This window comes from Alosa sapidissima, chromosome 8, assembly GCF_018492685.1.
Source record: "Alosa sapidissima isolate fAloSap1 chromosome 8, fAloSap1.pri, whole genome shotgun sequence".
In the NCBI taxonomy this organism is placed as follows: domain Eukaryota; kingdom Metazoa; phylum Chordata; class Actinopteri; order Clupeiformes; family Clupeidae; genus Alosa; species Alosa sapidissima.
The window spans coordinates 38,263,083-38,275,962 of NC_055964.1; the positions used below are offsets into that span (position 1 = coordinate 38,263,083).

Consider the following 12,880-nt stretch of genomic DNA (forward strand, 5'->3'; position numbering starts at 1 on the left):
AAAGGTAGATTGGATATGGGCCTGTAATTGTTTAGCATGGAGGCATCCAGGTTGTGGAAGGCACATGTGGAAGTGCTGAAATTCTGTACCGATTTTTCAAGTGTTTCGCAGTCTATCAAGCTGAACTCTGACATCAAGTTTAGTTTCCCTCTGTTTGTTGCTGGAAGTTCAGGTTGTTGAATTTGTAATTGAGCAGATATGTTGAGTCTGATTTTGTCAATTTTACCTTTAAAAAAAGATGAAAACTCATTGCATTTATTAGTTGAGAGAAGTTCAGGCGCTAATTGTGAGGGGGGATTTGTTAACTTATCAACAGTTGAAAATAGAATACGAGTGTTATTTGAACTTCTATTGATAATGTTAGAAAAGAAAGACTGTCTTGCTTTGCATATTTCAGAGTTATATGTGCGGAGCATCTCTTTATGGATTTCATAGTGGATCTGAAGTTTGTATTTACGCCATTTTCTTTCAGTCTTCCTACACTCTCTTTTTAGAAGTTTAACTGCTGGATTTTGCCTCCATGGTGCTTTCTGTTTGTCCTTAACTTTCTTGAATTGTAATGGAGCAATGTCATCCATAATGTTTGCCATTTTTGCATTAAAGTGATCAAATAAGTCTTCAGAGTCTGACAGTTGACTTGACTAGTGAAAGTGCTTGCTCAAAGAGAGCACTTGTCTGATCAATAATGAACTAAGAGGTTGCTGCTGCTACTGGAGCAGGGGATATCTCATAACTAACGCAACTAGTAGACTAAAGTCTCCCTACTGGAGCAGGGGATATCTCATAACTAACTAGTAGACTAAAGTCTCCCTACTGGAGCAGGGGATATCTCATAACTAACGCAACTAGTAGACTAAAGTCTCCCTACTGGAGCAGGGGATATCTCATAACTAACGCAACTAGTAGACTAAAGTCTCCCTACTGGAGCAGGGGATATCTCATAACTAACTAGTAGACTAAAGTCTCCCTACTGGAGCAGGGGATATCTCATAACTAACTAGTAGACTAAAGTCTCCCTACTGGAGCAGGGGATATCTCATAACTAACGCAACTAGTAGACTAAAGTCTCCCTACTGGAGCAGGGGATATCTCATAACTAACGCAACTAGTAGACTAAAGTCTCCCTACTGGAGCAGGGGATATCTCATAACTAACGCAACTAGTAGACTAAAGTCTGGAGCAGGGGATATCTCATAACTAACGCAACTAGTAGACTAAAGTCTGGAGCAGGGGATATCTCATAACTAACGCAACTAGTAGACTAAAGTCTCCCTACTGGAGCAGGGGATATCTCATAACTAACTAGTAGACTAAAGTCTCCCTACTGGAGCAGGGGATATCTCATAACTAACGCAACTAGTAGACTAAAGTCTCCCTACTGGAGCAGGGGATCTCATAACTAACGCAACTAGTAGACTAAAGTCTCCCTACTGGAGCAGGGGATATCTCATAACTAACGCAACTAGTAGACTAAAGTCTGGAGCAGGGGATATCTCATAACTAACGCAACTAGCAGACTAAAGTCTCCCTACTGGAGCAGGGGATATCTCATAACTAACGCAACTAGTAGACTAAAGTCTCCCTACTGGAGCAGGGGATATCTCATAACTAATGCAATTAGTAGACTAAAGTCTGGAGCAGGGGATATCTCATAACTAACTAGTAGACTAAAGTCTCCCTACTGGAGCAGGGGATATCTCATAACTAACGCAACTAGTAGACTAAAGTCAGTTGCCTCCAAAACAGCACATTTCATTCATAACATTGTGCATAAATGGCTACATGGTATTGCTCTGGATTGTGAAAATAGTTGGAAAAATAGATAATACAGGTAGGCATATGTCTACAAAATGTAGACATGTACACACCAAAATGAATTAGTTTTGTTCTGACAATTGGTTGACGGTGTCGAGGAATGTGATTTGATTCTGGAGTGCCAAACACACACAGGACAAGAAATGGCCATCAGGTAGGAAAGAGAGCAAAGGAGAAACGAGAGAAAGATTAATGCAGCCGGTCTGTTAATGAGTAGCCTATCTGTAGCCTATTAGCCCACACATGTAATGAAATGTTATGGTTGTTAGCCTCTTGCTATGGGCTGACGGTAATGAAATGTTATGGTTGCTAGCCTCTTGCTATGGGCTGACGGTAATGAAATGTTATGGTTGCTAGCCTCTTGCTATGAAATGGGCTGACGGTAATGAAATGTTATGGTTGTTAGCCTCTTGCTATGAAATGGGCTGACGGTAATGAAATGTTATGGTTGTTAGCCTCTTGCTATAGGCTGACGGTAATGAAATGTTATGGTTGCTAGCCTCTTGCTATGAAATGGGCTGACGGTAATGAAATGTTATGGTTGCTAGCCTCTTGCTATGGGCTGACGGTAATGAAATGTTATGGTTGTTAGCCTCTTGCTATGCTGCTAGCTGTTCTACTATAGGCTACATAGGACAACAGTAGCCTAGTTTTAAGTCGACCAAAATTTGCGGTGTGTGTGTGTGCGTGTGTGTGTGTGTGTGTGTGTGCCCTCTCACCTGGAAGGTCTTGAGGTCAGGGCTCTGCTGGTGTGTGTGTCAGTATGTGTGTGTCAGTATGTGTGTGTGCATGTGTGTGTGTGTGTGTGTATGTGTGTGCATGTGTGTGTGTGTGTGTGGTGTGTGTATGTGTGTGTGTGTGTGTGCGTGTGTGTGTGTGTGTGTCCTCACCTGGAAGGTCTTGAGGTCAGGGCTCTGCTGGTGTGTGTGTGTGTGTGTGTGTGCGTGCGTGTGTGTGTGTGCCCCCTCACCTGGAAGGTCTTGAGGTCAGGGCTCTGCTGGTGTGTGTGTGTGTGTGTGTGTATGTGTGTGTGCATGTGTGTGTATGTGTGGTGTGTGTGTGTATGTGTGTGCGTGTGTGTGTGTGTGTGTGCACTCACCTGGAAGGTCTTGAGGTCAGGGCTCTGCTGGTGTGCCCATATAAGGGCAAGGCTGAGCAGGAAGGTGAGGCTGAAGAGGGTCAGCAGGAGGCCGAAGCTCCAGGTGGGCAGTCGGAGTGGACCGGACCCGAACACGAGCACGGAACACAGCGACACGGCGCTGACCATCAGCATCACCACCGCCAGCGTCACGGCCTGGCCGGGGTCCAGCCGACCCAGCGCTCGGCCCAGGTAGGGCTCCCAGCGCGCCTTCAGGTGACCAGTGGGACGCCGCTCACCCCCGACGCCCCCCGAGCCCGTCCCGTCGGCATGGTAACGGTCCCGCTCCACCAGCTGCAGCTTGTCCGAGAACGACTCGTACTCCTTGGGCTCGCTGCCGTCCGGCGAGGTCAGCGTGAGCGTCTCGTCCAGCGGCCTCTGGGGGGGTGGGGGGGGCGGTGGTGCTGAGGGGGGGGTGGTCGCCGTGGCGACGACCCCGGGGGAGGGCGTGACTGAGGCGGAGGTGGTGTCGCTGGACGATGCGTCGGTCTTCTGTCCCCCGCCGTCCGATGCGTGCGTCCTCTCGGGCTGGAAGCGCAGCACGATGACGCTGGCGGCGACGAAGGTGTAGGCGAGCAGCGTCCCGATGGACAGGAACTGGACCAGCGCCTCCAGGTCGAACAGCAGCGCCATCAGCGCCATCAGGCCGCCGAACACCAGGATGGCCACCACCGGCACCTTGGTCACCGGGTTGACCCGCGCGAACACCGAGAAGAACAGCCCGTCCTCCGCCATGGCGTACACGATGCGCGGCAGCGAGAACAGGTTGCTAAGCAACACCGTGTTCATGGCTAGTGGGAGGCGCAGAGATGGGGGGGGTGATTAAAGTACATTTGATTGGGTAAATATACAATCACAACATGCTGATTATGATCAAAGTTACAGTAAATCATATAGGTCCTGTATGGTGACTGTATATGGGCTCCTATAGGTCCTGTATGGTGACTGTATATGGGCTATAGGTCCTGTATGGTGACTGTATATGGGATCCTATAGGTCCTGTATGGTGACTGTATATGGGCTCCTATAGGTCCTGTATGGTGACTGTATATGGGCTATAGGTCCTGTATGGTGACTGTATATGGGCTATAGGTCCTGTATGGTGACTGTATAAGGGCTCCTATATGTCCTGTATGGTGACTGTATAAGGGCTCCTATAGGTCCTGTATGGTGACTGTATATGGGCTCCTATAGGTCCTGTATGGTGACTGTATATGGGCTCCTATAGGTCCTGTATGGTGACTGTATATGGGCTATAGGTCCTGTATGGTGACTGTATATGGGCTCCTATAGGTCCTGTATGGTGACTGTATATGGGCTATAGGTCCTGTATGGTGACTGTATATGGGATCCTATATGTCCTGTATGGTGACTGTATATGGGCTATAGGTCCTGTATGGTGACTGTATATGGGCTATAGGTCCTGTATGGTGACTGTATATGGGCTATAGGTCCTGTATGGTGACTGTATAAGGGCTCCTATAGGTCCTGTATGGTGACTGTATATGGGCTATAGGTCCTGTATGGTGACATATGAGCTCCTATAGTTACTGGGGGTTGATTAAAGTAAATAAACAAAATTTGATTAAATATACACTTTTCTTATGAGTGACCTGTTGCCAGCCATGCTGTCAGAAACTAACTCACACACACACACCCTGCCCTGTACAGCAGTGTTTCTCAAACTTTTTTTCTGGGGACCCACTTTTTAAAAATGACAGACTATCGAGACCCAACTCGTGACTGTGGTAGTTAACAAACTAGATCAGTGGTTCTCAAACTTTTTCTTTCATTCCCCACTTTGATCAAGGGGGCATTCTCGAGCCCCACCTGCCCCTCATCCAGGGCTCGAATTATCTTTTTGTCTTTAAGGGGGTCTCTCTATCTCATAAAAAGTTGACACACCCCGCGCATAGCCTAACAAGGCGATACAATGAAATAGCCTAGGCGCAAGTGGCGCTTTTGTGCAGTACAGTATATGCGCACGCATCTTTGCGATTTTCCCGGAATCGTTCAAAAGTTTAAATTTCGATTCCAAGTTTCGATTCCCAGTCCGCCGACCGGAAGAAGAAACGGCTGAACACCACACCAAGCGCATAGTTCATAGAATTAAAATTCATGTTGAAGGTCAGACTATTTCATTCAAAAGCAGGGTTCCCGCGAATCCTTAAATAGTCTTAAATACAACTGAATTTTCGAAAGAGAGGTATTAAATGTGCGTATGGGACCGCCAGCGAGTGCAAGAGAGCGAGTGATGTCTCAATCCAGTTTCGTGTATTTAAAACGCAATTGTATAAGTGACTAGGCTACGGGAGGAAGTGTAGTGGTTGCAGAGTGAAGATGTTTTTCACGGGTGTGGTTAAAGGTGTGAAAATGGTAATAATACAGTAGGCCTATGTACAAAATAATATGCCTGACTTTTTCGTGGTGTAGCTGAGGCCAGAGAGATATACAGGTAGCCTACGTGGAATGAGGAAGCCTATAGAATGAGCGGGAGAAAGAGCGATAGGTTGGCCATACGTTCGGATTTAGGCCGGACATATTGATTTTAAAAGCCCTGTCCGGCGTCCGGCGCAGCCTCAAACCGGACGCTCAATTGTTCTCCTTTTTGGAGTTGCGCTTGGCATCTAAAATCGTTGCTCGGACGCAGCATCGTTTCACAAACTATGGACGCGAAGACTGCTGGTCAAATTATGTGCAGTGCGTCGCAATCAGGAGGAAATACTGTATATGTTAAGTTGATATGTTTGCATCTTTCCAGCGTGTGTTGCTGGCCTAGCCTAGGGAAGAAAATGTTATAATAATATCTGCCAGCAGCTTGCTTGCCAGCGTTTCCCAGTAGGCTAGGCCTACTTCGCAAAAGTTGTGAACTATAACCGCATATTTTTTGAATGTCGGCGACTGGCTACATAAAAAAAAACGTGCTTTCATAATACGTGCGTGCTTGAGATGAAACCAGCAGTTTTCAGCAGGCTCACGCGAGGAGGACCTGTCTCTTAATTAATTTAAAACAAGTCAATGGTTTTACAATGTTTCAGTCAAGCTTTGGTTGGTTTAGATACAACTGGTATGCAAAATGTAAAGTAGTGGATTAACTTTAATTTGCTGTGCTGCATATTGGACAATAGATGCACAAGTAGGCTTATTAAAATATGTAAATAGCTTAGTCTAACTTTGAAAAAATATTGAAGGGAATCCAGTCCAGTGCACATGTCTTTGGCAAGTAGCCCTAGGCTACTACAGACACAGGTGAAGAACAGTCAGCAGTAAGCAAAACCATGTAACATGTACAGCCAGCTTCAAAAGCAAGCAGCCCAGACCCTAAAATTGGGCATTTATATAGCTTTGAAGGTAATTCACACACAATTATTTTTCTTTCGCCAAAATATATTTGGTAACTTCTGTAGACATCCAAAATGGGGTGGGGGTTAAAATTAGTAGGAAAAAAAAACTATTGCATAAACAGTCATATATATCTTTTTGCCGTGGTATAGTCTTAAGTTTCATTTAGATGTCTTGAAAAGGTCTTAAAAGTCTTTACATTTGCACTTGAAAAATGTGCAGATACCCTGAGAAAGACCGTTGGTTAAACTTTAAACTTTTTTTTCGTTAAACTTTTTTTGACCCTGCCTCTTAAAAAAATCGGAATCGAGAATCGTTAGGAACCGGAATCGAAATAAGAAATCGGAATTGGAATCGGAATCGTTCAAATTCAAACCATACCCAACCCTACCCTTGACACACGCATACAACAGACATAGATTTCATAGAAATTGATTACTTTTAATTAATTTCAACATATTATTGATTATAATAGTCCATATCTCATTTCAATTTCACAATACAAAGAAATAGACTAAACGATTTAGTCTGTGCCATTCTCAATTTCACAACGTAACTCATTTAAACCAGACCACCGTCTCAGATAGGCTATCCTCAGTGTCAAACACAATAATGCATGTAGTGTAACTTATACACAGGGGAAAAAGCACTAACTGGCAGAAATGAATAAAGCCAGCCAAACTATGTTCTAGTAGGCTAATGTGTTGAACCGTGGAAAATTAATAGACAAACAATTTGCACTGAGATATTGTAGTGGAGTTTGCACTGAGATATTGTCGGGTAGCCATTGAATATTCCGACATCAGAGATTGCTAACAGGTGTTTTAAAATAGCTGGGAACTTTCCGGAGCTCTGAATGGCAGAGGATAGCTAGATCATCAGACAACACAATCATTGTAGGCTGCATTATGGGCCATAATGTATGGCTTTGTCAATCAACATAGAATAGGTGAAGCGCAAGTTCAACAGCAAACAGGACTTTTCAGCACGTATCAAACCATGTACGCCTAGCCCAATGAACGCCTATGCAAATAGACAAAACACTCACATCAAAGCAGGGTGACTTCTTCAGATTTGCGAGTGCTGTCAAATCGATACGGTTTGCTCATATAGTCTAGTGGTGTGGTGGTGAAGTGTCATGCTGCGTTCAAGAGCGTAGTGTAGGTCTACGTCCCGTAGTAGCCTATATTTTAATTTAACGTCTTTAATGGTAAGAGATCGCACAGGGATGGATAATGAGCGGTTGTTTAAGATTAAATTGCAATGCCAGACACCTTCAGATATGAGAGACCCCCTCAGGTTTTTGACTTTGTTGCTTTCATGGGAGCCAGTCGTCACTCTATGGGAGCTCGGCTCCCTCTGGCTCCCACGTAATTTGAGCCCTGCCCTCATCACTCTAAGAAAGTGGTAGGTCAAGCTTAAAATTGTCAAATTTATTGAAATAATGACAAGTTTTAAATATATCATCTTCAACAGAGTTAAAATCAGCTGGTGCTGCAGATATAATAATAAATAAATAAATACATAACACACATATTTCTGTTTTCCAGCAACATATTAGGAAGCATAGGCCATTTTACAGCATTGTACAATATATTCAATGAAATACCAACATGCTGCATTAAATGGATCCATAATCCAGTCATACTGAGCACTGCTGGTTGGGAAATATTTTTGAAATAAACTTTGCAGGGATGTGATGTAGGCCTACTGTTTAATACATGGGATCACAAGAGTGCCTCCCAATCAGACGTTTCAGCGATTTCACTCAGAAATCTCAAAGGCATAATACTGTCGTGATCGAGGCGCCTGTCCCATAGGCTACTCAAGTTTTTTTGGTGAATGCAGTAATCTTATTTGCTGGGTGAGGTAGGTGCTTGTCTTTGCCTTGTAACTGGACATTTAATTCAAATGTATCGCTAAGATATATCAAATATATCGCTAAGATAGGCCAGCTTCGTCAAGAAATGTTCATTAGTGAACGTGCTTGCAGATTCAAACATGCGCTCTTCCTCCAAGAAGAGGCGACTCGGAGCTCAAACACACGCGACTGCACTTTACCTCGGGAAAGCTACCTTGCCTCGCTGTGAAACAGTACAGCCTTTTGGTCAGCTACCATCTCTTCGCAAAGTGCGGAGAATAGACGCGCTTTTAAGGGCTGGGTTTTGATGAAATTCACCACAACTCTCACAACAACGTTCAAAATCTCATGTAGGTCGGGACTAACTGCCTTGACATGAGCGCTTCCCTGTGAATAACACAGTGCGTCCATTGCGCATCGGGTGCTACCTGGGCCCAAGCTACAGATAAAAAAAATAAATAAAAAAACTCCTGTTTTTCACGTCAGTTCGCGCCCCACCTGGCATGTCTCCGCGACCCAGTTTGAGAAACACTGCTGTACAGCATGTATGTGTGTGTGTATGTGTACACTAAATACTTAGACTGACAGGACAAACAAGCTTATTCAAATTGAGAGAGACTCAAACACAAACTGTGTGTGTGTGTGTGTGTGTTTGAGAGAGAGAGACAGTCACTCAAACACACACAGACACACTCACACACACTCACACACAGACACACACACACACACACACACTCACTCACCCACACACACACACATACTCAGACACACACACACACTCTCACACACACACACACACACATACACTCTCACACACACACACACACACACACACACACACACACACACATACTCAGACACACACACACACCCTCACCCTCACACATACACACACACAGTCCCACTTACCGCAGATGGAGCCCACGGCCACAATGAAGCCAGCCCAGCTGTATCCACGGCGATAGAATGCGTCTGCGAGGGCAGAGTTGGGGTCGAGCGAGTGCCAGGGCACCATGAGGGTCAGCACGGCGGAGACCAGCACGTAGGCGGTGGCGGCCAGGCCCAGCGCAATGGCGGTCGCCATGGGGATGGCCTTCTGGGGGTCACGCGCCTCCTCGCTGGACGCCGCGATCACGTCGAACCCCACGAAGGCGTAGAAGCAGGTGGCCGTGCCGGCCAGCACGCCCGACAGGCCGAACGGGGCGAAGCCGCCCTCACGCGCCCCCCAGTTCTGCGGGTCGGCTAGCGCGAAGCCGAACACCAGCACGAAGGCGATGACCGCCATGCTGACCGCGGAGAAGATGTGGTTGAGCCAGGAGGACACGCGCACGCCGAAGGAGATGATGAAGGAGGCCAGCAGCAGCACGCCGGACGCCAGCAGGTCGGGGTAGCGCGCCAGGAAGGGCACGTCCCAGCGCATCACGTGGGTCTCCGTGAAGTTCTGGATGCGGTGGTCAAAGATGGCGTCCAGGTAGCCGCTCCAGGCCCGCGCCACCGCCGCCCCGCCAATCATGTACTCCAGGATCACGTTCCAGCCAATCAGGAAGGCCCAGATCTCGCCCACCGACACGTAGGTGAACATGTAGGCGGAGCCTGTCCTGGGCACGCGCGCGCCGAACTCGGCGTAGCACAGGGCGGCCAATAGGGACGCCACACCGGCCATCAGGAAGGACAGCACCACGGCGGGGCCCGCCGTCTCCTTGGCGACCGTGCCCGTGAGCACGTAGAGCCCCGAGCCCACCATGCCGCCCACACCCAGCAGCGCCAGGTCCAGCGTGGTCAAGCAGCGCTTCAGAGACGTCGCCATGACGTCCACCTGCAGCGTCTTCAGACGGGTCAGCCGGTGGCACAGACGCACGGCCGGCAGGCAGCCCCGCCCACACGTCGCCATGGTGACACACGCGAGAGAGAGAGAGAGAGAGAGAGAGAGAGAGAGAGGAGGGGAGGGGCCTGATGATGTCAGGGGTCAGATGTGGTCCATCCTCTTCCTCAGTGTCCAGCCACAGACACAACTAACCTGACAGAGAGGGAGAGGAAATGATTAACTTACCAAACACACACACACACACACACACACACACAGAAACACAGTCCCAACTAACCTGACAGAGAGGGAGAGGAAATTATTCACTTACCAAACACACACACACACACACCCTCTCTCTGCCACACACAGAGAGAAATACACACACATATACACACTCTCTCACACACACAGACAGTTCTCTCTCTCTCTCTCTCTCTCTCTCTCTCTCACACACACTTCTCCTTTTGGGATGAGTCATCATCCGACCATCTTATCAGTTTGCTCATCATCCCTGACTCTGGTCTCCCAGCCAATCAGAGGACGGCTCCTCTCTGGTCTCCCAGCCAATCAGAGGACTGCTCCTCTCTGGTCTCCCAGCCAATCAGACTGCTCTTCTCTAGCCAATCAGACGGCTCTTCTCTAGCCAATCAGAGGACTGCTCCTCTCTGGTCTCCCAGCCAATCAGACTGCTCTTCTCTAGCCAATCAGAGGACTGCTCCTCTCTGGTCTCCTAGCCAATCAGAGGACTGCTCCTCTCTGGTCTCCCAGCCAATCAGACTGCTCCTCTCTAGCCAATCAGAGGACGGCTCCTCTCTAGTCTCCTAGCCAATCAGACGGCTCCTCTCTGGTCTCCTAGCCAATCAGACGGCTCCTCTAATCACCGCCTCACAGGGTGCCCAGCAGGCTGTCCTGCATCAGGTGCTCTCTGCTCCTCTCAACTCAGGCAGCTTCACCAAACACGCTGACTGAGTACAGTGTGTGTGTGTGTGTGTGTGTGTGTGTGTGTGTGAGTGTGTGTGTGAGTGTGTTTCTGTGTGTGTGTGTGTGTGTGTGTGTGTGTGTGTGTGTGTGTGTGTGACACAGAATGACAAATAGAAGGAGACACAGGAGGACAGAGATAGTGACCCCAGAAACACAAATACCAAGATGATCTAAAAGTAGCCTAGGTTCATTTGTAGAAGAGGTTCCTACATAAGCACATGTCAAGGAAGGAGGACTGCCATCAAGTCACTTTAGAGGAGTAATTAACACACTTCTGTCACAAAATCGATATGTCAACAATCTGGATAATGGGAATATTCCGTAGGCCTAGCCTACTCCTTTTTTCTACTTTACAAAAGCACCGATAAGTGCGTCAAACTCCTGTTTCCAGCTGGTAGCCTGATTGTATCATGTAAACATTGATACATTACTATGATAAACATTACTATGTACATTACTATGATAAATAATATGTCCTATAATATGTCTATATATCTTCTGTCTTTCTAATCTCTTGGGACATCATACGCTGTGTGCGCGTCGCTGTGGCGTGAGCGTGAGTTGGCAGATGCTGCGTAGATAGCTCTCGCGGGCTGCTCGCGGGATGCTCCGGCTCAACGGCAAATCTCCTGTAGCCCGCGAGGCTCGCTGGCTTGCGATGTATTACGTAATACTTGATCTCCCTATTCCTTCTCCCGATTTCAGATAAGCTACATTAAACATAACGCTTACGATTCAGTTGAAAAAGTATCATCAATCATAAACTGAACTCACAGAGCTGACCCTGTTTGGGGCGTCGTTTTATCCTCAAATGCTCCATGAATAATTTAGAACAAAATGGAGAAACGGCTGTTTCCAGGTGTATTTGTCTTAAGGCAGACAATAGATGAGGCTCTTTTCGGCATAATTGTATGAAGTGAATGCTGAACCAACTCCGTTTGTAGGCTACCATCCCTTTGTATTTTATCATAAGGAGTCGCGCCGCGGACAATAAGGGGCAGCGAGGTGCCAAATACAGCAGGTGGAACTCGGAGTCCGGAATCTATTCCAGGAAAGATGACAACACAGTAGCAGACACGAACACACTACAAAACATTTGGTTCAAGAGCAGGCTAAATCAATCGGCTCACCTCCGTTTTGATATCGCCTGCATATGTTTCCCAGCCTCCTGATCCGAACGCTACAACAGCACGACCGTCCGATTAAGCGAGGGCGGGGGTTAGGGGTGGACGGTCCGCTTTCTCCTCATTTAAAGTGACAGTAGCCTATCTATCCCCTCCCCTCCTCTTGGTCAAAACAGGTTTTTCTCCTGAGACCTGAGAGGTCTGGAGGGTGTGAACTGCTGAAGCATGTCTGAGAGGTATTTAGGTCCTGCTCCATTAAGTGATTTATAAACAAGCAGTACTAGTGCTTTAAAGTCAATTCTGTGACTTACCAGGGATTATCATAGCAACACATATGATGGCTTATGGGAAAGGTAGGGTTGTTCTGAATCCAACAATACCAAATATGTAAATATAGTATGACGAATCAGGGTGTTCTGTCACTCAATGTATGCGGTGTCCAAAATGAAAGAAAATGGAACACTGGCAAAATACAGTCTCAAGTCCAAATCACATTATCAGTGGTGAGAAGAATGTTGACATTCATTGTTACTGCAAGGTAAGCAGGGCTCGAATTATCTTTTTGTCTTTAAGGGGGTCTCTCTATCTCATAAAAAGTTGGCACATCCCGAGGCGATACAATTAAATAGCCTAGGCGCGAGTGGTGCTTTTGCGCAGTATGCGCACGGTAGGCCTAGGCTATAACTTGGCACACGCACACAACTGACAGATTTTTCATAGAAATTGATTCCTTTTAATTAATTTCAACATATTATTGATTGCAATAGTCCATATTTCATTTCAATTTCACAATACAAAGAAATAGACTAAAG

General features: G+C 46.8%; 2 protein-coding genes across 5 annotated transcripts in view; both read right to left on the reverse strand.

Moving 5' to 3' along the window:
• The window catches only part of slc7a4 (solute carrier family 7 member 4), a 21,041-nt gene extending 8,885 nt beyond the window's left edge, over window positions 1-12,156 (reverse strand). For 3 of the 4 annotated variants that reach the window (XM_042102285.1, XM_042102283.1, XM_042102286.1), the window contains exons 1-3: window positions 12,075-12,152; window positions 9,066-10,168; window positions 2,915-3,744 (exon numbers count right to left, since the gene is read on the reverse strand). In XM_042102285.1, coding sequence (XP_041958219.1) covers window positions 2,915-3,744; window positions 9,066-10,047 — 1,812 coding nt within the window. In that variant the 5' untranslated portion in view covers window positions 10,048-10,168; window positions 12,075-12,152. Of the gene's footprint in view, window positions 1-2,914; window positions 3,745-9,065; window positions 10,174-12,074 lie in introns of all 4 variants that reach the window. The other variant, XM_042102284.1, reaches the window with a different exon arrangement.
• Window positions 1-12,880, reverse strand: part of LOC121716106 (chemokine-like receptor 1) — a 965,204-nt gene that overhangs the window by 395,692 nt on the left and 556,632 nt on the right. The window lies entirely within an intron of this gene.